The 25,871-nt window shown below is 45.6% G+C and overlaps 1 protein-coding gene across 1 annotated transcript in view; it reads right to left on the bottom strand.

The window, feature by feature from the left end:
- TMCO4 (transmembrane and coiled-coil domains 4) overlaps positions 1-25,871 on the bottom strand; it is a gene marked incomplete at its 3' end in the record, with an annotated part of 70,658 nt that overhangs the window by 39,426 nt on the left and 5,361 nt on the right. The window contains exons 2-4 of the mRNA XM_006862411.1: positions 19,690-19,864; positions 6,077-6,251; positions 5,092-5,119 (exon numbers count right to left, since the gene is read on the bottom strand). Coding sequence (XP_006862473.1) covers positions 5,092-5,119; positions 6,077-6,251; positions 19,690-19,864 — 378 coding nt within the window. The remainder of the gene's footprint in view (positions 1-5,091; positions 5,120-6,076; positions 6,252-19,689; positions 19,865-25,871) is intronic.

Raw genomic sequence — 25,871 nt, 5'->3', positions numbered from 1 at the left:
ACCTTTCCCAATTTTAAAACATTCAGTGTTCCCAGGTTCTGTTCGAACAACTGCTTCTTGGTCTAGGTACAGATTTCTCTGAAGTACAATTAGGTGTTCTGGAATACTCATACTTCTCAATGTTGTCCATAGTTTGTCATGATCCACACAATTGAAAGCCTTTTACCAGCTGCAAATAAATTGACCCACCTGACACGGATGAATTTGGGTCCACAGAACCTCAAACTTCTCAACTAAAGGTAATTTTTCCCCTCAGGGGACAATGTCCAATGTCATGGTGACATTTTTGGTTGTCACAATTCAGGGAGTGCTACTGGCAATGAATGGGTAGAGGCCAGAGATGCTGCTAAACGTTCTATAGTGCACAGGGTGACCCCTACCACAGAGAATTATCCAGCCGTAGACAGCAATAGTGCTAAGATAAAGACACGCGTCTGGAGTTCTCAGCTCAAATTCAGTTTAACCTTCAACACAGAAGATTATTTTTTTCCAGTGGTGTGGGGTTGTTACTGGATGAGAAGACAAAGAGGAATGCACAAAAGAATTCCACCCAGCTGCCATGTGGCATCGCTCTGTGACTAAAACTCCAAAACTGCCAGTAAAAGGTCAGCCTTACAGGAAGTTTCCGGAAAGGCAGCCTTCTATGTTGGTTTCCTGGGCTGATTCCATGACTAATCACCTGTCTCCAATCTGGGAGGTGGCAGTACAGCCAGCTTCCTCCTCTGCTGTGTGTCCTGTCCCACCCCACCCCTGACCCATCAATCTCTTTAAGAGGAAAATGGTTTAACTCTCAAATGTAGAAAAATCACCCTGCTGGGGACTAAGTTCATTCTCTAAAGAAAGGCCACTTCCTCCTCCATCCGTCTAACCCTCATCTACCCAACAAATACTAAATGTCTCCCACATGGCAATCCACGTAGGAGATGCTAGGGTACCAAGGGGAACAAGTCAGACAAGGGGCCTGCCTCATGAAGCTTGTGGGAAAGGAGCTGGATCACGTTCCTAATAAGGCACGTTCCCCATAAGGTACTTGGCTCTTACCTCTTATTCAGATTTGACATTGCAGCTCAGTGAAAGTAAGTGACTTGATCAAGGTTACGTGATAAGTGAGTCTCAGGAACAAGAGAATACAGTTTCCCTTTTCCTGGGTTTTCCCATTTCCCCACTCACTGCCCTGGTACTCACGGCCTTTTCCATGCCTGCTCTGTTCTGAGTACTGTACATGGATTACCTCATTTAATCCTATCAGTACCCTGTAAGGTAAGGCCGACTGTTAGTCTCATTTGCCGTGTGAGGCAGCTGAGGTACAGCAACTTGCTAGGGTAGAGTCTGCATTTTAAATCCAGGTAGGCTGCCCTGCCCCACCCCACCCCAACTGCTTTTCATTCTTGATCCCTGGCTTCCTCTTAACATGGATAAAGGAATTAGACGGGAACAAGCCAGTCTTCTCTCTGGGCCTTAGTTTTCCCATCTGTATGAGGAGACATCAGTCTATGTAGCCTTTGAGTGCCCTCCCAACTCCAGGGTCCTTTGGAATCCTAACACTTGCTCCCATGGGAATCCTGGGTGCGTTAGGAAGCTGCCATACTCTTCATTGCTGTACTCATCTGTGGCTGCACCAGACTGGGGGTGGGGGTGAGGAGAATAAAGAAATCAAAGGCAGGTATTAACACCAGATTGGGATCTTTTTTAAAGATGAGGTATTAGTACATTTCCACAAGGACATCTCTACAGTCCCAACCCTGTGGATGAGACCTGCTAAAGTTCTGGTTGAGAGCACTTGTTTTAGAACAGCCAACTCTGCTACTTAACAGCGTAAGCAAGTAACTTCACCTCTCTGAACCTCAGTTTGCTCATCTGTAAAATGGGAGCAATTGCATTAAAGGATATCTGTGAGGATGAAATGAAACAAAACTTGACCAGGGTTAGGTACCGTGACCAAAATTTAATAGGTGTTAATAAGAAGTCCTGGTGTGGCACTGGACTGCTAACCACAAAGTCAGTGGTTTAAACCCACCTGCCACTCCTCGGAAACCCTATACAGGGCTGCTATGAGTCAGAACTGACTCAATGGCACTTAACAACAACACTTCTCAATGAAGGAGTCCTTAAGTTATACAAATTGTTAAGTACTTGGCTAGTAACTGAAAGGTCACTCAGAGGCACCTCGGAAGAAAGGTCTGGCTATCTTCTTCCAAAAGATTGCAGCCATTGGAAACCCTATGGAGTGCCGTTCTACTCTGAAACACACAGGGTTATGAGTTGGAATCAGCTTGGTGGCAGATGGTGGGTGTTTTCATTTTCGATGAAAATGTAAAAGGCAATGCTGGCTTAGATGGTGCCCATGAGAATGGAGGTATAAAACAGGTCATTTAAAAATCTACTCTAATTATTCAGGCCCAAGGTCACCCACGGCAGATGGGGCACAGTGAGGCATCCCAGGTGTCCAAGGGTACTCAGAAGGCTTGGGGGTTGGTGGCAGGAAGTCAGGTGGGATGTCACCATGATTCTCTGGTGAGTAGTTAGGTGGACTCTGGAACCCAGGGCAGTGTTTCTTTCTGCCCGGTGAAGAGGCAATGGCAAGTACTGACTGGGAGGCTGGAGACCTGGGTTCTACTTCTGCCACTTGTGTGTCCCGGGGCAAGCCCGGACTTGTCTTCTGAACTTCAATCATTCCACCTGTCAAAGTGAGAGGATCGTCCAAGATGATCCTTGCCTGTGAAAGTCCCAGGTCTGCAAAATGGGAACCACCTCCACACTGCCTCCTAGGGGGCTGAGAGGGCCTATCCAAGTCCTCAATACCATGCCTTACATAGTAAGTGCTCAACAAAGGGTGGCTTTATCATTATGATAATGTTTCATAATATTCAATTCTATGTACTGAATATTCAATTCTGTGTACTGAGGGCTGCCCTATAGAACCCTGGAACTAGAAGGTTGACAGTTTGAACCCAACCATCGACTCTTTAGGGAGAAAGTACCAGTGGTCCACCTAGAAAACCCACAGCGCAGTTTTACGCTGTCACATGGGGTTGCTATGAGTCAAAACTCAACTGAACAACACCTAACAACAATAAGCTGATGGTGACGTCTGCTCACCTCCCCAGCTCAGCTGATGGCCGCCACCTCACTAGCCCTAAGACCCCCCCACCTTCCTTTTGTGGTGTGCTCTTTCCCACCAGCTTCTGCACATGCTGCCTTCTCTCCTAAATTCTCTCCTTCCTCCTCCTCTCCCCACACCAATGGCCAGGATTCTGGTGGGAAGGGGTAAGATTTCTCCTATCACATGGTTTGGAAGTTGTGGGGGATTCCATTTTCAGTTTTATGTTCTCACTTCCTGCTTCCCATCAGAATAAGCATCAATGTGCCCAAACCTTTCATCAGTTTAGGGATAATAAGAAGTCTTTGCACAACAGCAGGGGAGTCCAGGCAGTCCGAGGTGGTGGAAGGCCCTCTGGGGCAGACTGTGTAGTGGATGACAGAAGCCCCCCTGGGGTGATTGATGCAGGCTGTGGGTGGTGGCCTCTAAAAGATATGTCCTAGAACTTATGGATGTGACCCTTTTTTGAAAGGTGGTCTTTGCAGATGCCATTCAGTTAAAGATCTTGAGATGAGATCATTTTGGATCATCTGGGTGGACCTGAATCCAATGACAAGAGTCCTTGTAAGAAACACACAGAGGAAAGGCAAGGAAGAAAGAGGAGTTCCAACGAAGACAAAAGCACAGACCAAAAGCAGAGACCGAAGTTTTACAACCATAAGCCAAGGAACACCTGGGGCCACCAGGAGCTAGGAAGAGACAATGACAGATGACTCTTGTCCAAAGCCTTGACTGTCCAAAGCCTTGACTTTGGACTTCTGGCCTCTAGAACTGTGACAGAATAAACTGCTGTCACTTGATGCCCCCCAGTGTGTGGAGATTTGTTATGGTAGGCTGAAGAAACTAATATAGGTGGAATTCCACATTACCATTATGGAGCAACCTTGTGTAATTTGCTTAACCTCTCTGAGTCAATTTCCTCACCCATGAAATAGTGTACAACAAATCTATCTCCTTCAACAAAATTTACTGAGTGTGTACTATGCATCAGGTGCTGTGTTCAGCAACAGAACAGGTGGTGAAGAAAACCAGGCATGGACCCTACCTGCATGGAGCTGACAGTCAGGTAGGGAAGGCAAAAGACAGAGAATCACACAAAACCAAACCTCCTTGCCATCAAGTTGATTCAGACTCACAGTGTAGGACAGAGTAGAACTGCTCCAGTGGGTTCCCAAGGCTGTAGTTTTTACCTAAGTCAGCTCCCACACATTTCTTCCCCAAGAATAACTGGTGAGTTCAAACCACTAAGCTTTCAGTTAGCAGCTGAGTACTTAACTAGCAGGCCATTAGGCCTCCTTAAAGAATCACATGACAAGAGGTGAGGCGGTGATGGTGGTGACATGCTGCCAGGAGGAGGTTAGGAGGGCTTGCCCAGGGATGTGATGATGAGCAGAGCAAGAAAGGACAAGTAGAAAGGAGTGGGCAAAGAGAAGTGAGGTGAGTTTTCCAGCCACAGAGAAGGGTATGTGCAAAGATGCTAAGGTGAGAAAGTGTGCATGCCAGAGTGTGGCCACAGTGGGTACAGCCACAGTGTGAGGAGAGAGGGCAGAGGCAGTGCCCACAGGGCCTTGTGAGCCCTGCTCAAGGTCCTGGTCTTTCTCTCCACCGTAGCAGGGGCCACTGGTGGACACTGAGCAGAGAGATCAGCTGGAGCTGTGGGGTAAAGAACACTGCTGTCTACTGTCCAGCGGAGGGATGAGGGTGGCTGGACCAGGGTGATGAGTGGAGATGGGGGGTCCTGCTTAGGAAGTGAAACCACAGGGCTATGTGAGGGGTCAGTGAAGCAAGCACTAAGAGCACCACACAGTGCCTGGCGGGAATGAAGTGCTCACCAGCTCACCAGCTCACCAACTCTATTGGGCTCCCTTTCCTTCCTTACATCACAGAGACCATGGAGAACAGCACCATGGGTGAGGGCACCTACCCCTGCTTCACTGCCTGCGGCTGAAGGTGGGTGCTCGCAATTTACAGTGCTTAGAAAATCCACTTACCATCCTTGATTGAGAAGCTCAGCAGGTCCTGGGGGGAAAGGAAACATGAATCAGTAATGACTTGGTGTGCTACCAGCCTGCTCACTCAACACCTACTTGGCGGGAGAAATTGACTCCTACTTGGCGGGAGAAGCAGACAGATAACCCCCCCTGGTCTGTATTCAAGCGGTGAGATAGATACCAAGCAAGTGGACAAAGAAACAAAACTGTGAGGGTTTCAGGTTGTGAAGAAAAGGTGGGGAAGGGGACAGAAATGGAAGGGGCTGTTTAAAATCTATACATCCCACCTCTTCCCTACAGTAACCAACAGCCACAAGTTTCTACCAGCTTTACCTACACACAGGGCAGGTAAGTCACTTACCCAGGGGCACACAGTAAAGCTGCTGCTTTTGAAAAAGGCACCACAGATGAGTAGTTAGAAGCATATTCTCTGGAGTCTGATTATTGGGAGTAGCCCTGGTGTGGTGCTATAGGATAAGTACTGGACTACTGACAATAAGGTCTGACGTTCAAACCCACCAGCTGCTCCTTGGAAACCTTATAGAGGGTGGCTGTGAGTCAGAACTGACTCGATAGCGCTTTCAAAACCTGGCTGAGCCATTTATCAGCTGCGTGACTTTGGGCAAATTACTTAACCTCTCTGTTTCTCTGTTTTCCCATCTGTAAAATGGGGTGATATTGCCTACCTCATAAAGTTGATCTGAGAATTAAAAGAGTTCATTTTTGGAAAGACACTAATGCATAATAAGTACTATGTAAATATTAAACTAGTACTGTCCAATACCAATCAATAACAATATCATCATCATAAACTACATTATGAAGAAACATTATCTTTCAGGTCACACCACCCCACTAGAAGCAATTTTCAGACTGACTTTTGAAAGGAAATCTACTCACTCCACCCCGATCCTCAATTCCCTACCTCCCCCACCCCACCTCACCCCACATCCCATAGATGCACCCAACCAGGTATGGTACAGACCTGGGTGATCACCAATGGGTCGTTTTTCAAGATGGGGTCTTTCAACAGAATCTGAACAAACATGTCTGTTCCTTCACCGCCCAGGCCACTGGTGAAAGCATTCATTGTGGACAAGACAGCTTCGGACAACTCCAGCCACTTTACCAGGCCCACGATAAACTCTGTGCAGAAGCAGCTGCAAGACAACCACAGTTCAGATCCCAAGGCTTCCTGGGATGCCCTCCTCACACGGCTATGGGAAGTTTAGATCAGACATGCTCACATATGTGGTTCAGTGGTGGAATTCTTGCTTTCCACACAGGAGACTCGGGTGGATTCCTGGTCAGTGCACCGCAAAGCGTGACCACCACTCGTCTGTCAGTGGACATGTTGCTATGAGATGCTGATGCTGAACATAGTATCAAGGTTTCTGTGAAGCTTCCAGACTAAGGCAGACTATAATGAACAGCCTAATGATCTTCTGAAAATCCACCAACAGAAACCCCGTGGATCACAATGACCCAACCGGCAACCAATCATGGGGAAGGTGCAGGATGGGGCAATGTTTTGTTCTACTGTGTATAGGGTCGCCATGAGTGTGTGTGGGGGGAACTACTCTTCAGCGGCCAACAACAACAACATGCATATGAACAGCTTGTGCACAGTTGTTGTTGTTAAATGCTGTCAAGTCAGCTCTGAGTCACAGTGACCCTGTATAGGGTTTCTGAGGAGCGGCAGCAGGCCATCAATACATGGAAGCTGGAAACTTGGTGAGCATGCTCCATGATGCAGAGATAACAAAAAGCCGAATTTTAGGGAATATAGTTTCAAAAACTTTTATCAAAAAGGTTGATAAACCCCAAGACTGAGGAAATAAGTAGTTACTAACATTTGCCCCAAGGAGCTCTGGTAGTGTAGTGGTTAAGTATTGGGCACTAACCTGAGGGTCAGCAGTTCAAAACTACCAGTTGTTCCATAGGAGAAAGATGAGGCTTTCTGCTCCCGTAAAGATTTACAGCCTCAGAAACCCTGTATAGGGTCGCTATGAGTCGGAACTGATTCCACGGCACATAACCACCAACATTTGCCCCAGCTTTAGCCTGGGCCTGTCCCAGATGCAGGCAACATGTGACTTATGATAGGGAAGGGCAGAGGCAAGAATTAAGTCTTAAAGAGCCGAAAAAGGGAGTTCCCAAATCCACCTACAAGGATAGGGGGACACAACTAGAAAAGGCTTCCCAGAGATGGTGACATGCTGCCTTGTAATTCACCAAGCACATGCTTGCTAGAAAAATCCCAGCCACTGCAGAAGTAGGTAAAGAGGACAAGTCCACTCTCCCGACCACACCCACTCCCCACAAACACCAAGGGGTCTCTGCCCACAGCAGATATCTGAGTTGAGTCCTGAAGGCTAGAGTCCCTGGGTGGACGACAGATGGGGCCAAGCCAGGGTCCACAAAATGAAGGCCATGAGCAGGCGAGCACATGACATGTGCCTTAGACTGTACTGTGCAGAGATTCTGGGCACCAGGTTTGCATCTTTTCAGGACCCTGACCAGCTCAGGGTGGAAACTGGCAGAACTCTCCGGCAGTGGGGGCAATCTCAGGCTCTTGCCCCACCTCAGTCAGCCCAATAGGTCATTTCTTGGAGCTGCTGCTGCTGAAGCTAGAAAGGAAAGCCCTCTCTCTGCAGGCAGGGCCGTGATGGGAGTGGTGAAGAGTTCAGGTTCAAATCCAGGTGTCCTGGGAAGCAGCTCTAAGATGGGGCCTACAAAGCAGGGCAGTTTTTATTTTTTTAATTTTTTAAAATTGTTGTAAAAATACATAGGCCCCAATACTTATCAATACTTATATTAACTTGACACTTATATGATCAAGTATTCATACTTACATTAACTTGATAACTTTAAAAATGCACATATATACATATTTACTCCTCACTTATCAACTATCTTTTCAGTTGACCTTTTGCATTGACAATAGTAAAAATGTATTACCTTACTGTTTTATGCATTAATGACATAAGGCTGGTAGTAATGAATGCCAAGCAAGGCCAGAGTCTGTGATAGCTAAGGTGAAGTGTCAACTTGGCTGGGCCACGATTCTCAGTTAAAGAATGACGAGATTTGGCAGCTATGGAATGATGTAACTCAGCAGTTACTTAATGATGTAATGCAGCAGTTATGTACAATCCTCCATTTTTGCATAATACTGTTTGTCCCATAATGGCCTGGTCTGTAAGTGAGGAGTGGGCATAGACAGGCAGGAGGGCCCTTGGGGTCAGCACCCATGGGAGGAAAGGGAGGGAAGAGGTAGAGGGAGCAGCAGGGCTTAGAACGGGTTCATTGGGGTTCAACTTCCTGCTGAGAATCTGAACTGGATGTTTGACTGAATCTACATTTTAACAAGATGCCCATGTGATTCATCTAGATCTTAAGGTGGTTGTTAAGTCCTAATGTACATCCTGATTCAGTCTATCTGGGGTGGAAATGCAAATTCTCAGCAGAAGTGGAGCTGGAGGACCAGACCTTTATAGACCCCCAGCTAACCAGCCACAGACCACTGGCCAGGTGGCTCTCTCCAGCTGAGGTAGGGTGGGCAGCATTCCCATTTTTACCCTCCTTCATTCTTGAAGGCAGGGTATGAGAGATACCAATCCTTGCAGAAGTGACTTGACCTCTAGATTGTCCCCCCTCCCCCAAATACAGATTGTAAATCCTAACCGTGTATCTGTGCTTATAATCTCACGTGGGAATGGGATCTCTTTGTTCATGAGGCAGTATTCCTGTGGTGCTGGTGGTGGTGGTGATGTGCCGTCAAGTCAGTTCTGACCCACAACAGCCCTGCTTAAGGTTTCCGAGGAGCAGCTGGTGAGCTTGAACTGCCAACCTTGCGGTTCAAACTGACTTTGCAGTCCAGCGCATGAACCCACAGCACCACACCAGGCTTCCAGTATTCCTGTAAGATTTGCCAATATCTTCTGAGAAAGACAAGAGCAGATTGAGCAAGCTACCAAACAAGCATGCAGAGGTGGGCTAAGACAGATGCCACGCCATGTGAGAGCTCCAAGGACCCAGGAAACAAGCTGACATGAGACAAGGACCTTCCTCTAGAGCTGACACGGGAAGAGAGCTTTAACCTACAGCCAACACCCTGACTCTGAACTTCTAATCTCTAAACTGAGAGAATCAGTCTCTGTTTGCTGAAGCCATCACCTGTGGTATTTCTGTTACAACAGTACCGGAGAACTAGAGTAGTTGCCTTATCTGCAAAATGGGTTTAAGAGACCAGATTGTTTGAAGATGAAAGATGAGCCAAATGCAGCACTCAGACAGGGACTTGGTAATTGCAAGAATCACTGTTTTGATTTACCAGGAGTCAAAGGGAGGCGGGGGGAAGAGCGGGTAAGTCAGGCTCTGAAGTCAGACCACCTGGGGAGAGTCCCAATTCCCTTGGTGACAGGCTTTGTGCCTTCAATGCACCTGTCTTAGCTTCACTTCCCTCTGTTGTAAAATGTAGATAACAACAGGATCTGCCTCACAGGTTCACTGAGATTAAATGATGGGGCAACAGCGCCTGGGTCTTGGCAAACCCTCAATAAATATGAACTACTGCTCTTACAATGATTATAATTTACCCCATTGAAACTTATGGGATTACCCTGGGATGGTATGGGGGTGTGGATGTATATGGGGGAAAGGGAGTTGAACACTAATGAACAACCAAATCCAGTGCTACTGAGTCGACCTGGATTCATAGTGATGTTGGAAGACAGAATAGAACTGCCTCATAGAAATTCCAAGGCTGAAAATCCTTAGGGAAGCAGACTGCCACGTCTTTCTCCCACTGAGCTGCAGCTGGGTTTAAACTGCTTATCTGTGAGTTAGCAACTGAGTACTTTAACCACCAGAGCTCACTGAACTTTACTTGGCTAACTGATGGTGCACCATTGAGTCGGTTCCAACTCATAAAGACTGTATAGTGTTTCCGAGGCTGTAAATCTTTACAGGAGCAGAAAGTCTCATCTTTCTCCTGTGGAGCGCTGGGTGGACTTGAAATGCTGACCTTATGGTTTTTTGTTTTGTGTCGTGGACTCAGTTCTGACTCATAGCGATGCTGTACAGGGTTTCCGAGGCTGTAAATCTTTACGGGAGCAGAAAACCTCCTCTTTCTCCCGAGGAACAGCTGGTAGTTTTGAACTGCTGATCTGAAGCCATATAAATGTATGAATGGATACATGTACCCTGCATTTATACGCAGAAAGGACTCAAGGCTGAGCAAAACGGCAGGGACTGCTCCTATGTCCGTGAGGAAAGTCTTGGCTGTAGAGAGGGAATTTCCTAACAGGAGTAGACGGGCAAAGAGCACAGTTGTTGGTCGGTGCCGTCCAGTTGCCTCTGACTCGTCGCCATCCAAAGCACAAAAAAACGAAACATTGCCTGCTCTCGTACCATCTTCAAGATTATGGTTACATTTTGAGCCCATTGCTGCTGCTGCTACCTCAGTTCACTTCATTAGAACATTGGAAGTCTTCCTCTTTTTCACTGACTCTCCACTTTACCAAGTATGATGTCCTTCTCCAGGTACTGGCCCCTCCTGAGAACATGTCTCAAGTATGAGAGACTAAGTCTCACCATCCTGGCTTCACCATCCTGGCTTCGAAGGATGTTCTTCTTCCATGACAGATTTCTTTGTTCTTCAGGCAGTCCATGGTACTGTCAATATTCTTCTCCAACACGGTAATTCAAATGCATCAATTCTTCTACAGTCTTCCTGATTCATTTCCCAACTTCCACATGCCTCTTAAATATACCATGGCTTGGGTCAGGGGCACCTTAGTCCTCAAAGTGACATCTTTGCTCTTTTACACTTTTTTTTTCATCCATGTTTACTGTTTATTTAGTCCTCTTATATGGAACAAAAGGTAGAGAATTCACAAATACCGTCATCAAAGTATGTGTTTCAAATTAACATCAGACTTCAGTTTTCAAAACAATTTCTTTACAATTCAGTACACAGCAGCAGAAGACATATGTCAGTTGACTCCAGAGAAGTCACATGAAGACTTCTTCCTAGGAGGCTTCTCTGTGTTGAATTTGAGAGGTGGAAAAAAAAAGAAAAGTGTCCTTTTCCATTCCAAATCCTGGAAATAAGCTGTAGAGAAGAGAGATCCACATCTGAAGAGCTGGTAAAGTGGCTGGATTCAAGAAGCAGGGCTACCTGCTTCAGGAGACAACAGAAAAATGCTTGCCAAGTCCTGAGCTCAGAATTTGTTTCCTTTGAGATGAAGAAAATATGAAAGCACCTAAAGGTCAAGGAAAATGTTCTTATGATAAAGAAGCCCCATAGTCCATCAGATGCACTCGACTGTCTAAGCCGGCTGTTACCGGCCTCAAGGCCAGCTCTCCAAGACACGCGCCTCATTCCGCCATCTTCGTTCCTTTGTTCTTTTACACAGACTTGTCTGTGCATTACAGCATTAGATTTCTTGATTGTTGCTTCAATGAGTGTTAACTAGAGTTAATATTCCAGCTTTGCCACCAGCTGTGTGATCTTTGACATGTTACTTAACCTCTCTGTACCTCAGTTTTTTTTTTTTTAAATAAAACAGTGATGAGGATGATAATAACCTATTTCGTAAGATTGTTCTCAGGATTAACTGTGCTAACTTTTGTCATGTGCTTTATAACAACACCAAGAAAACAAAAATCAATCTCACTGCTGTCCAGCTGTTTCTGACTCCTAGAGATCCTGTGTAGGATTTCTGAGGCTGTTGAGCTATGGTGTTGGAGGAGAATAGTGAAAGTGCCATGGGCTACCAAAACAACCAACAGATCTGTGTTGGAAGATGTGCAGCCAGGGTGCTCCTTGGAGGCCAGGATGGCCAGATTTCATCTCTCATACTTCAGACATACTGTCAGGAGGGACCAGTCAGTGGAGAAGGATATCATGTTTGGTAAGGTGGAGGGTCAGAGAGAAAGAGGAAGACCCCCAGCAAGATGGATTGGCAAAGTGGCAACATCAATGGGCTCAAGTGTGGCAACAATTATGAGGTTGGCCCAGAACCAGGCAGTGTTTCATTCTGTTGTGCATAAGGTCGCCATGAGTCGGTACCGACTCGCTGGCACCTAACAACAGTAACAAATCTTTTTAACAGCAGAAAGTCTCACCTTTCTCCTGTGGAGCAGTAGGAGGGTTTGAACTGCTGACCTTGTGGTTAGCTGTCCTGTGTTTACCCCACAGTACCACCAGGACTCCTTTAAAGTGCTCTATAATGGCAGTGCTAAAGGAGCTCTGGTAGCGTAGTGGTTACAAATCAGGCTGCCAACCTCAAGGTCAGCAGTTTGAAACTACCAGCTGTTCCGCGGGAGAAAGATGAGGCATCTGCTCCTGTAAAGATTTACAGCCTCGGAAACCCTGTGCAGGGTCACTGTGAGTCAGGGCTGACTCCACGGCACATAACAACAACAACAATGAATACATAAGCATAGGGGCCATTTGTCAAATGATGAGCAGCATTCACACTGACAGAGCCTTGGTAAATGCTTCTAATGAGGTGGGTTGTTGTTGTTAAGTGGCTTCAGTTTGGTTGGCTGTCTCGTAGAAATACATGAAAATCAACAACACTGATGACCACAAATAACCATTACTGAGCAAGCCCACACTGGTTCCTGTGCTCAGTGTTTTAACACCCTGTCACCCTGGCCACAACCCCCTAAGGTCAGGAGAGGCAGTTTTCACCTTCTTCTAGAGATGGTGGTGGTGGTTATGCGCCGTGGAGTCAGTTCCAACTCATAGCGACCCTGTACAGGGTTTCCGAGGCTGTAAATCTTTATGGGAGCAGAAAGCCTCCTCTTTCTCCTGTGGAACAGCTGGGAGTTTCGAACTGCTGACCTTGAGGTTTGCAGCCTGATTTCAATGCTACCTTAGAGCTAAGAAGACCCAAATCCAGAGCGGGTGAGTGACAGCTCTCAGACCTGCAGCCACCCTTCCCCTGCCCGCCTCACCTGACAGGGAGCCCTGTCGGCATAAGCGGTAAAGACCACGGTTGGCAGGTCGAACTCACCTAGCAGCTCCACAGGAGAAAGTCTCGGTGGTCTGCTTCCATAAAGATTGTTGTTGTGATGTGCCGTGGAGTCGGTTCCGACTCATAGTAACCCTGTACAGGGTTTCCAAGGCTGTAAATCTTTACGGGAGCAGAAGGCCTCATCTTTCTCCCGCAGAGCAGATGGTAGTTTTGAACTACTGACCTTGCAGTTCGCAGCCCGATTCATAACCACTACGCGTAAAGATTACAACCTAGGAAACACTGTGGGGCAGTTCTACTCTGTCACATAGGGTTGCTATGCATTGAAAATCAGCTCGAGGTCACATGATGACAAGTCCACGTGCCAGGCATTGGCTAAGCTCAGGCATCAGGCATGTCCTTTCATCCTGTTCCGTTACCATGCAGTGGACCATTACCCCACTGACGGAGACAGCACTGGGCTACACACAGTGGGAAATGGTTCAGGAAGGGCCTCGCAGCAGGGAAGGGCCAAAGCCGAACTGAGACTCTAGAGTTCCTGACTCCCAGTCAGCTTGGGGGCCAAATCCGGGCCACAACCTGCTTTTGTAAATGAAGATTTCCTGGAACACAGCCATGCCTATTCATTTACATATCATGTAAGGGAGCCCTGGTTACACGCTGGGTTGCTAATCAAAAGGTCAACCGTTTGAATCTACCAGCTGCTCCACAGGAGGAAGATGAGACTTTCTGCTCCTGTAGAGATTTAACACTTCGGAAATCCTATTTAGGGTCGTTGTGAATTGGAATTGACTCCGAGGCACTTAACAACAACAAGGCTGCTTGCAGGCGACAGTAGCAGATTGAGTATTGAGACAGAGACTGTGTGGCCCTCAAGCCTAGAATATTTACTGGTGGCTCTTTACAGAAAATGTTTGCTGACTCCTGTTTTTACACAATTTCCCCATGTTTAATAAATAGAGTTAACTGCAGGGAACAACAGCATTAGTGATGTTTGTAACCTGCCTCAGAAAGAAATATTTTAGAGACTTGCTTTTTATGCTCCCTGTGAAAAAAACAACCACTGAGTGTTTTCTGAAGATGACAGAAACCAGCAGCATACCTAGGTTTTAGAGAGACTGAGGGGGTTATTTCGATGTTTTGTGTTTCAGAAAACTGAGAAGAACTCCAAAGAAGCAGTTGGCACACTGACTCGGAAACTTTCAAGAAGGAAACACCCCAAGCAGAGCTCATGACTCTCTGTAGCTGCAGAAAATAGCACAGAACATTAACTTGCTTCTGTGAGCGCCTGGTATGAGCTCTAGGTTAATAAGTATTTGCCGATGTGAACAAAGTACAGAAAGCTCTTCTCCGTCTATGTATGTACCAGTTTTTCAGGTAAGGGTTTGTCAGGTAGGTTTATCGGGTCAGAGGAGATTTCTGGAAAGATGGAAGCCTCCCAGATATGGCACAGTAGGGAGTAGTGGTGGTTCAATGTAGAATTCCTCCTTTTCTTGCAGTAGACCTGGTTTGAATCCCGGCCAACACATGCACAGCCACTGACAGTCTTGTCAGTGGAGGTTTGCCTGTTGTTGTGCAAGGTTGGTGGGTCAAACTCACCAGTTGCTCCTTGGGAACTCTACAACTCTCTAGGGTTGCTATGAGTCGGAACCGACTTGAAGGCATTTAACAACAACTATGATGCTTCTACACAGGTTCCAGTAGAACTTCCAGACTAAGAAGGACTAAGACAAAAAGCCTAGTGATCTGCTCCCAAAAATTAGCCAGTGACAACTCTGTGGATCAAAACTATCCAACTGGCAGCCAGTCACAGGGATGGTACAAGACTGGACAGTGTTTCATTCCACCACACAACTCGAAGAATTGGAGGTCACCTTGATGGCAACAACATGGACCAGAGCGGGGAGGAAATCTGACACTTGCTGGAGATGAGGCATCTGCTAGACCGGAGATAGAATATCCCAATGAGATGCTTTCTAACCTCCAACTGAGTATGTGGCTGGCTTCATTGCTAATAATGAAAACAGACAACATGAACTTGGTGGTGGTTCTAAGTCAGATTTTGAAGGGGCCATCAAATCACTACCTCCTCACAACCAACTTCTCTGGTGATGGCAGATACTGTCCGCAGTTCCCTTCGGTTGTGATTCCCTAGCCCTCCCTTCCTGGTCATCAGAGCCCACTTCTCAAGATGGAGGTCAAGTTGGCCTTTTTTCACCCCCAGCCTCCTTTGCAACTGGGGCTCAGGCATGTGACCAGATCTGGTCAATGAACAAAAAGGGGAAGCTTTCTCATGGTATGCCAAAAAAGATTTCCTCCCAATGTGAGATTTGAGGAGAACCCTTCTCTCCTCTTCTTGGGCTTTGCCCTTTGAGGGTGTGATGTCTGGAGTTTCAGCAGCCATTTTGTGACCAAGCAGAGAAAGTCAAGAGAATTGCACAGAAGCCAATCCAAAGGGCTTTTGCAACACTAAATTAATGTCGGAGATACCTACTTTTGGATTTCTTATTAAATGAGAAAAATCTATCATTTAAATCTCTTTTTAGTACAGTGTTCTGTTACTTGTAGCTGAACTACCCTGACTGGTAGGGGTTGTTGCTTTGTTGTTAGTGCTGTTGAGTGGGTGCCGACTCATAGTGACCCTAGATAGGATTTCAGAGGAGCAGCTGTTGGGGGCTTGAATCACTGACCTTGCACTTAGCAGTCCAGTGCTAATCCTACTATGCCATACCAGGCCCCCAAATGACAGGGGCAGTTTCCAGAACGATCCCAATTTTGAGGAGGAAAGTGAGGCAAAGAGAGTAAGTCAGCATCTAGCGAGCACCGACCAGGTAGGCTTCCCCAACATGATCCCATTTAAATCTCAGCTCATGCCGCAAGGTGGGTATGGTTCGCCCCACCTTCATTTTACAGATATGATGAGGACTGATGCTGATAGAAGTCAAATAGCTTGCCCCAGGTCATCTACAACTGGAAAGTGACAGAGTTAGCACTTAAACCCAGATCTGAGTCAAAGCCGGGGGAAGGCCTCTTGTGCTACAAAACAAAGTCAGCATATAGCCATTTTCATTTTCACAAACCTTTACCAGGCTGGATGCCAGACACTGGGGGGCTCAGAGATGGACAAGGCAGCTCCTGTCCTCCAGGAGCCCAAACTGGAGGGGTGTGGGCCTGGGGAGAGTAACACCGCCATGTGGTGGCTGCCGGGAGAGGCTGCCGGGAGAGTACTGGTGGAAAAACATCCCAACGTGGTGTGTGTGTGTAGGGGGGAGGGGTTTTCAAAAGCTTCCAGGAAGTGACTCCCCCAAGGAGATGAATAAATCTAAGTGCTCAGTCTACTAAGAGAGACAAAGGTTTAAAAACACAACAAAGAAACAGCTAAGACTCAAGAGATGAGGGAAGTTTACTCAGTGAGGGATCATTGAGTTGAGGGTTCCTGAAAATGCTACTGATAAAAGACCTTCTTGTCTCTACAACCTCAAATGGTTGCTCCCAGTCTCGGTAATGATATTTCTGTTCTCCTACACTCCCCACCCTGCCTGAACCTCTACAGCCATCGCTAGTTCTTCCCTCTGCCTCACCTACAACATTCACCTGTCCCCAAATTGGCTCTGTCTGCCCTGAGAAAATCTGTCCCATCTGTGCCCCACCTTGGGCACTGCCCTGGTTCCCTGGCACCACCACCAGCCTTCTAACTGGCCTCCCATTCCCACTGTCTCTGGGATCCTTGCTTCTTATGCTCTCTATTGGCTCCAGTACTAACAGTTCCAGACACATTTGGGGGATTGAAGCTTTTAAACGTAGAAATCCAATTAAGTCATTGGCCTGCTGCAATCTTCCAACCTCTCCTCACTATCTACAAAGGCCATGATCCTCCACCTGGCCCTCAAGACCCTCCATGGACCCATCTCAGAGTTTCCTCTCCAGTCATGTCACACAGAGTTCCTGGAGCCCAAAGCCCCACTTACCCAACTCCCTCCCCATCTGCCAAGGCAGCCCTCCCCTTGGCCAGTGCAGGTGCCTTATCGCCATCTTGGTCAGAATTTGACTGGCTCTGAAAGCCCAGCCTGGATGTCACTTCCCCATGAAGTTTCCCCTGCTTTAATAATGAAAAGAGCTCACATGTATTGGGCACTGGACTAAACGTGCCTCACCCCACTGCTTAATCTTCACAACAACCCTGATTGAGTAGGTTATTAGCATCACCCACTTTACAGATGAGGGGACTAAGGCTCAGGGAGGCAAAGCCTTACAACCAGATCCTAGATTTAATCCTAGGTCTGGATGATTCCAAAGCCCATGCTTTTAACAACTCTGCTATACAGATTTCAAGGAGTTCTGGTAGCATACTGGTTACGAGTCAGGCTGCTAACCACAAACTCAGCAGTCCGAAACTACCAGCTGTTCTGCAGAAGAAAGATGAAGCTGTCTGCTCCCGTAAAGACTTACAGTCTCGGAAACCCTATGCAGGGACACTATGAGTTGGAATGGGCTCTACAGCACACCATCACCACCATACACACTTCAAAAAGGTGATGTAAACACACACAAACACACACGATATTGATAAACGACAGACATTAAAACAACACTGTCATCACACCGCTCATTCTCTTGTTCCCACATGACCCTATTGAAATCCTTCATGGCACTTACCCACCCGCCACTATTGCAATCACTGATATAAGTGCCTCCTCTAGACGGCAAACACCCATGGGCAGGAACCACATTTGGCTCTTCTTTGTTTCTTCTACAGGGTCTTGTACTACATCCAGCATATAGTAGGTGCTCAACAAATGCATGTTAACGAATAAGGATCTTATCCTCCTGTTAGACTTGAGGCAGGGACAGGGTTTGTTTTATTAAAAACAAAACCCTTGGGTGGCAAATCACTTAAACACTTGATGACTGAAAGGTTGGTGGTTCAAACCCACCCCAAGGCACCTCGGAAGACAGACCTGGTGATCTGCTTTGGAAAGGTCACAATCTTGAAAAGCTTGTGGAACATTTCTACCCTGTACATGTTGGGTCATCGAGTCAGAAATGACTACAACGGAAAACAACAAAATACAAGGGGCTTCGATGCCATTATCTTTTAATTCCATTTTTTCCAGAAACTTTTAAAAGTCGATTTGTATATATAATACAAAAATCCCAAACCTACTGTCACTGACTTGATTCTAAATCATAGAGTTTCTGAGACTGTGAATCTTTATGGAAGCAGACAGTTTCATTTTGTTCCTTTGGTGCAGCTGGTGGGCTTGAGCTGCTGACCTAACAGTTAGCAAATCTATCTATCTATCCATCTATCCATCCATCCACCCACCCACCCATCCATCCACCTACCTACCTACCAATCAATCTATCTACCTACCTACCTATCTATCTATCCATCCATGCATTCACCTATCCACCCACTCACCTACCTACCAATCAATCTATCAATCAATCTACCTATCTATCCATCCATCCATCCATCCACCCACCCACCCACCCATCCATCCATCCATCTATCATCTACCTATATATGTATGTATGTACCTATCAATTTAATCTATCTATCTATCTATGTAGATAGATTAGATGTAGTCAAGTAAGTCTTCAGCATGTGTTGCACCTCAATGTAAAGAAAAAAAAAAGTCCTTACCACTGGATGAATAATCAACATCCATATAAATGGAGAAAAGACTGAAGTTCTCCAAGACTTCATTGTGTTTGGATCAACCATCAACACTCATGGAAGGCGTAGTCAAGATACCATACGACATACTGCATTAAGTAAATCTCCTGCACAAAACCTCCCTAAAGTGTTTTAGAGCAAAAAAGTCAGTCTGAGACCTGATCCAACCTATGGTATTTTCAATCACCTCATATGCAAGCAAAAGTTGGACAGCGAATGAGGAAGATCATAGAAGAATTGATGCATTTGAGTTATGGTGTTAGAGAGGAATATTAAAAGTACCATGGACTGCCAAAAGACCACACAGATCTGTGTTTGGAAGAAGTACATCCAGAGTGCTCTTTGGAAGCCAGGATGGCCTAACTTTGTGTCTCACACTTTGGACACATTATCAGGAGGGACCAGTCACTGGAGAAGGATACCGTGTTGGGTAAAGTGGAGGGTCAGATAAAAAGAGGCAGTGTTTCGTTCTGTTGTGTATAGGGGTCGTTATGAGTCAGTACTGACTCGATGGAACCTAACAAAAATTATCAACCAATCTATCCATCCTCCATGTACTTCAAACAAGCCCAGTAAACAGTTGTTGCTGTTGTTGTTGTTGTTAAATGCCACTGAGTTGATTCCATCTCATAGCAAGCCTTTACAGGGTTTCTGAGGCTGTAAATTTTTTCCGGGAGCAGAAAGCGTCATCTTTCTCCCTTGGAATGGATGGTGGCTTAAAATGCCTACCTTGTAGTTTACAGGCCAGTGATTATCCTCTCAAAAATGCTTGGTGGAGGTATACATGAGTGAATACTGAATGAGGGGACCCTACCTGATTGTGACTGAGCCCCCCAGTTCCACCCTCCCATGGTATCTAGCAAGCTGCTTTGGCCTACTTGAAGAAAACCTGGGAAGACCCTCCCACTGTCAGACAAAAGCACTCACCTGTGCTCAGGTTCTGGAAACAGCTGGGACAATGAGATGCCACAGATTGCAGCATAGGCAAAGCGGTTGGCCTCAGCCAATTCCCGGCCCAGGGGCAGATTTGGGTCCCCCTCTGCAGCTGCCGTGGCTGCCTGAGGCTTCTGGCTCGGTCTTTTCCCTGTGGCCATTCCTAGCCCTACAGGAAAAAAAGCAAACCAGTCAGGAATGTTTACATGGCGTAGACAAACATTACTTAAACAGGACACAAAAATTGTTAGTAGGTGACATTGAGTTTCTCCAACTCATAGTGACCCAGTGTACAACAGAAGGAAACAATGTCCGGTCCTGTGCCAGTCTCACAATTGTTGTATTTGAGCTACTGTTCCTAACTAACACTGTACCAATTCATCTCATTAGGGGTCTTCCTCTTTTTTGTTGACCCTCTACTTTGCCAAGCATGATGTCCTTTTCCAGGGACTGGTCCTTCTTGACAACATGTCCAAAGTCCAAAGTCTCACCAGCATTCCTTCTAATGAACAATCGGGCCGTACTTCTTCTAAAACAGATTTGTTCATTCTTTTAGCAGCCCATGGTGTTTTCAATATTCTTCACCAACATCATCATTCAAATTCTTCTCTTGCCTTCCTATTTATTGTCCAGCTTTAAGGTGTGTATGAGGTGATTGAGAATACCTTGGCTTGGATCAGGCTCACCTTAGTGACATCTGCTCTTTAACACTTTAAAGAGGTCTTTTGCCGATTTGCCTAATGCAGTATGGGATTTGATTTCTTGAGTGCTGAATCCATGAGTATTGATTGTGGCTACACGTAAATGAAATCTTTGACAACTTCAATCTTTTCTCCATTTATCATGAGGTTATTTATTGGTTCGGGTATGAGGATTTTCATTTTCCTTACATTGAAGTACAATCCATACTGAAGGATGTAGTCTTTGATCTTCATCCCTAAGTACTTCAACTCCTCTTCACTTCCAGCAAGCAAGGTTGTATCATCTGTATTATCACAAGTTGTTAATGAGTCTTCCTCCAATCCTGATGCCATGTTATTCTTCATATAATCCAGCTTCTTGGATTATTGGCCCAGTATACAGATTTAGTATGGTGAAAGGATACAACTCTGGTGCACGACTTTCCTGATTTTAAACCATTCAGTGTCCCCTTGGTCTGTCTGAACAGATGCCTCTTGTCCTGTGTATAAGTTCCTCATGAGCACAATTAAGCATTCTTTACAATGTTACCCTTAGTTTATAATGATCCACACAGGCAGTATCTTTGTGTAGTCAACAGAACAAGTGGATATTATTCTGATATTCCCTGCTTTCAGCCAAGATCCATCCAACATCATAATGATATCCCTCCTTCCACATCCTTTTTTGAATCTGGTTTGAATTTCTGGCAGCTCCCTGTCTGCAACTGTTTAATGAATTCTCTTCAGCTAAATTTTACTTGCATGTGATATTAATATTATTGTTCAATGATTTTGGCATTCTGTTTGGTTACCTTTCTTTGAAATGGGCACAGTTATCATCTCTTCCAAAGAACTGGCAGGTTGCTGTCTTTCAAGTTTCTTGGCATAGATAGTAAGTGTCTATAGAGTGGCATCAGTTTGCTGAAACATTTCAATTGTTATTCCATCAATTCCTGGAGCCTTATTTTTCACCAGTGCCTACAGTGCAGCTCGGACTTCCTCCTTCAGCACCACTGGCTCTTGATCATATGCTACCTCTTGAAATGGCTGAACAGCAACCTTTTCTTTTTGGTACAGTGACTCTGTGTATTTTTTTCATTTTCTTTTGATGCTTCCTGCATCCGTCAATATTTTGCCCTTAGAATCCTTCAATAGTGCAAACTGAGGCTTGACATTTTTCTTCAGTTCTTTCAGCTGAGTGTGCTTTTCCGACTCCAGGCCTTTGCACATTTTACTATCATACTTGACCCTGTTTTCTTGAGCTGCCCTTTGAAATGTTCTGTTCAGCTCTTTTATCTCATCGTTTCTTCCAGTTGATTTAGCTTTTCTGTGCTTAAGAGCAAGTTTCAGTCTCTTTGACATCCACCTTGGTTGTTTCCTTCTTTCCTGTCTTTTAAATGACCTTTTGCATTCTTCATGTATGATGTTCTTAATGTCATTCCACAGTTCTTCTGGTCTTTGGTCATTAGTGTCTAATGCAGCAAATCTGTTCTTGAGATGGTTTCTAGATTCAGGTGGAATATACTCAAGGTCATATTTTGACTCTCATGGGCTTGTTTTCATTTTCTCCAGCTTCAATCTGAACTTGCATATGAACAATTCATGGCCTTTTCCACAGTCAGGGACTGGTCTTCTTTTGGCTGATGATATTGAGCTTTTCCATTGTCTTTTCCAACAGATGTAGTTCAATTTGATTCTTGTGTATTCCATCTGGCAAGGTCAATGTGTATAGTTGCCATTTATGTTGTTGAAAACAGGTATTTGCATTGGATACGTTGTTGGTCTTGCAAAATTCTATCAGGCAATGTCTAGATCATTTCTACCACCAAAGCCATATTTTCCAACTACTAATCTTTCCTCTTTGTTTCCAACCTTTTCATTCCAATCACCAATATAGATCAATGCATCTTGAATGTATGTTTAATCAATTTCAGAGTGAAGAAGTTGATAGAATTCTTTTCTAATTTCTTCTTCATCAGCTCAGCGGTTTGAGCCCAGCAGCTAGAGGCTCTGCAGGAGAAAGGTAAAGCTTTTTGCTCCTGCAAAGATTTACAACCTCAGAAACCCTATAGAGGATCACTATGAGTCAATAACAGAAGTAGTAACTGGTCTTCTTTGTAAGTGTATGGATATTATCCTATCATAGACAGCATTGTACTTCAAGATAGGTCTTGAAATGCTTTTTTATATGATGAATGTGACCCTGTTCCTCTTGACTTTGTCATTCCCAGCATAGTAAACCATATGAATATTGGATTCAAAAAGGCCAATACCAGTACATTTGAGTTCACTAATGTCTAGTATATCAATCTTTATGCATTCCATTTCATTTGTGACAAGTTCCGACTTTCCTAGATTCATACTTTGTATATTTCACATTTCTATTATTAATGAACGTTTGCAGCTATTTCTTCTTATTTTGAGTTCTGCCCCATCAGCAAATGAATGTCCTTGAAAGCTGGGCCCCATCCACATCATTAAGGTCACCTCTTTTTAGAGGAGGCAGCTCTTCCCCAGTCATATTTTGAGTGACTTCCAACCCGAGGGATTCATCTTTCTGTATTGTATCAGATAACGTTCCACGCTATTCATAAGGTTTCCAGCGGCTAACCATTCAGAAGTAGCCCGCCTCTCCTTCTTCCTTGTCTGTCTTACTCTGGAAGCTCTGATGAAATCTGACCACTATGAGTGATCCTGTTGCTGTTAAGTGCTACCGAGTTGACTCCATGGCATATAACCACCACCACTATATAAACAATTCCTATTATTTGTTAAAGGAGCTCTGGTAGCTTAGTGGTTATGAATCAGGCAGCAAACCGCAAGGTCAGCAGTTTGAAACTACTAGCTGTTCTACGGGAGAAAGATGAGGCTGTCTGCTTCCATGAAGACTTACAGTCTCTGAAACCCTGTACAGGGTTGTTAGGAATCAGAATCAACTTGCTGGAAATTGAGTTTTTAATTAACCACTTAGGAGCCCTGGTGGCTCAGTAGTTAAGTGCTCAGCTGCTACTGGAAAGGGTGGTGGTTCAAACTACTAGCAGTTCTGTGGGAAAACGATGTGGTACTCTATATTCATAAAGATGACAGCCTAGGGAACTACACAGGGATGTTATGCTCTGTCCTCGAGGGTCAATACGAGCTGAATGGCTGGATGGCAGGAGGTGGGTTGGTTTGTTATATAGAATCATGTACTGTGGGTATAGACCTCAATGTAAGGAAAGGAAGGAAGGAAAGAGGGAGAGGAGAGAAGACAGAAGGAGATAGAAGAGAGAAGGTAGAAGAGAGACAGAAGAAGGAAAGCCAGACCAGGCCTTTAGGGTTAGGGAGGGCCCGGGGAGTGTGGTTCTGTGAGGCGGCAGTGGCTATGCCATCAGGGAGGGGTGCCAGCCTTGACTACAAGGCATCAAGGATAGGAATACAGGCTCAGTGACCACACAGACCAGCTGTGAATGCAAGCACCTCTCCCTTGTAGATAAGGGACCTGAGGCAACTCAAGCTCTCTGCTCTCAGGTTTCCTCACTTACATAAGGGGACAGTCACAGTATCTACCTAACAGAACTGTGCTTGGAGCAAACGCCATAGCTCAGGTGGATAAATATTTGTGAACACTTAGGACAGAACTGAAAAACAAAACAAAACCAACTCACTGCTTCTAGTTAATTCTGATTTACAGTAGCTGGTAGGTTTGAACCTCTGACCTTGAGGTTAGCAGCCTAATGCTTAACCCACAGGGATCCTTGAACAGAGTTAAACCAAAACCCACTGCTGTAAGGCAGAGTAGAACTGTTTCCTAGGGTTTTGTAAGGTTGGGGGTCCTGGTGTGATGCTGGACTGCTAACCACAAGTAGGCAGTTCAAACTCACCAGCTGCTCCTAGAAACCCTATATGGGATTTCTGTGAGTTGAAACCAACTCAACCCTGTACAGGGTCGCTATGAGTCAAAATCGACTCCACTGCACATAACAACAACAACAACAGCACTTAACAACAACAATCTTTACGGAAGCAGACCGCCATGGCTTTCTCCCACAGGGAGGATGGTAGGTTTGAACCATCACCCTTTCTGGTAGCAGCCACATGCTTAACGACTGCACCACCAGGGCTCCTTTGGTTTAAGGTTGTCGTTAAGTGCTGTTGAGGCAATTCTGACTCATAGCAACCCTGTATAGGGCTTCCGAGGAGCAGCTGATGGGTTTGAATGGTCAACCTTGAGGTTCAGTCCAGTGCTTATCTTACAGCAGCACATAAGGAGTTGCTGTTGTTAAGTGCCATTGTGTCGGTTCCGACTCATAGCGACCCTGTGTAGGGTTTTCGAGGAGCGGCTAGTGAGCTTGAACCACCAGCCCTGCGGTTCAAACCAACCTGCAGTCCAGCGCATTAACCCACAGCGCCACTCCAGGAATCCAATACCAAGAATTATTGTTGTTAAGTACCGTGGAGTCAGTTCCGACCCTGCACAGGGTTTCCCAGGCTGCAAATCTTTATGGGAGCAGAAAGCCTCATCTTTCTCCCGTGGAACAGCTGGTAGTTTCAAACTGCTGACCTTGCGGTTTGCAGCCCAATTTGTAACCACTATGCTACCAGAGCTCCTTAATACCAGGAGTTAGAGCTATATAAATATTTGTTAGATTCCCAATAATGAATAAACAAATGAAATGCTTAGCACAGTGCCTGGCAAAGAAGAGCTAACATTATTGAACCCATACTAGGTTCCAGGTTCAACAAGGCAAGTTCTATCATAATCTCTGGAGTCCCTAGATGGTGCAAAGAGTTAACAGGCTCCAACAAAAGGTTAGAGGTTCAAGTCCACCCAAAGGTGCCTTGGGAGAAAGGCCTGGTGTACTGCGTCCAAAAGATCAACCACTGAAAACCTGAGGGAGCAGTTTCACTCTGACACACATGGGACCACCATGAGTTGGAACTGATCTGATGACCACGCTTTATCATAATGTCCAGTTTAAAAATGAGGAAACTGAGGCTCAAAGGAGTAACTGGCCAGGGTCACAGAGTCCATACATGACAGACTGATAGGGCCGAAAGCCAGGGTTTCTGAGCAAAACCTCTGGTTTTAAATATTCGTCATCTTACCAAGAGATTTCTAGTCTAACCTCCCTCTAAGACTGAAACTCAAAGGGAACACATGAACAGGCATGTAAGCTTGCTGGTGCCCATGTTGGTCTACTGGTGAGTGGAAGAGGGGGAAAGGCAGTAATGAAGAAATGGGCTGAGTTCAACTACATTCCATAGACTCCTGTTGACCTGGAGATGAGAGAAGAGGAAGGGCTGGTTGGTCCAAAGTGTAGTGAGACCTGGGGACACTTGAGCCCATGGACAAGGACATAGTCACACAGGGCTAGAGCTGAGAGTGAAGAAGCATCCAGCTGATATGAAGTGAGAAGGGTCGTACAAGAACACCCCAAGTTGTATACAGTACCCATTTGACCTAGCCTTGAAGGCTTGAAAATCAGAACTCGACTAGAGGAAGATAAACAAACA

This window comes from Chrysochloris asiatica, unplaced genomic scaffold, assembly GCF_000296735.1.
Source record: "Chrysochloris asiatica unplaced genomic scaffold, ChrAsi1.0 scaffold00047, whole genome shotgun sequence".
NCBI classification, from domain to species: Eukaryota; Metazoa; Chordata; class Mammalia; order Afrosoricida; family Chrysochloridae; genus Chrysochloris; species Chrysochloris asiatica.
Note: the sequence above shows the minus strand (reverse complement) of the source record. Positions and strands in the feature narration are given on the sequence as shown.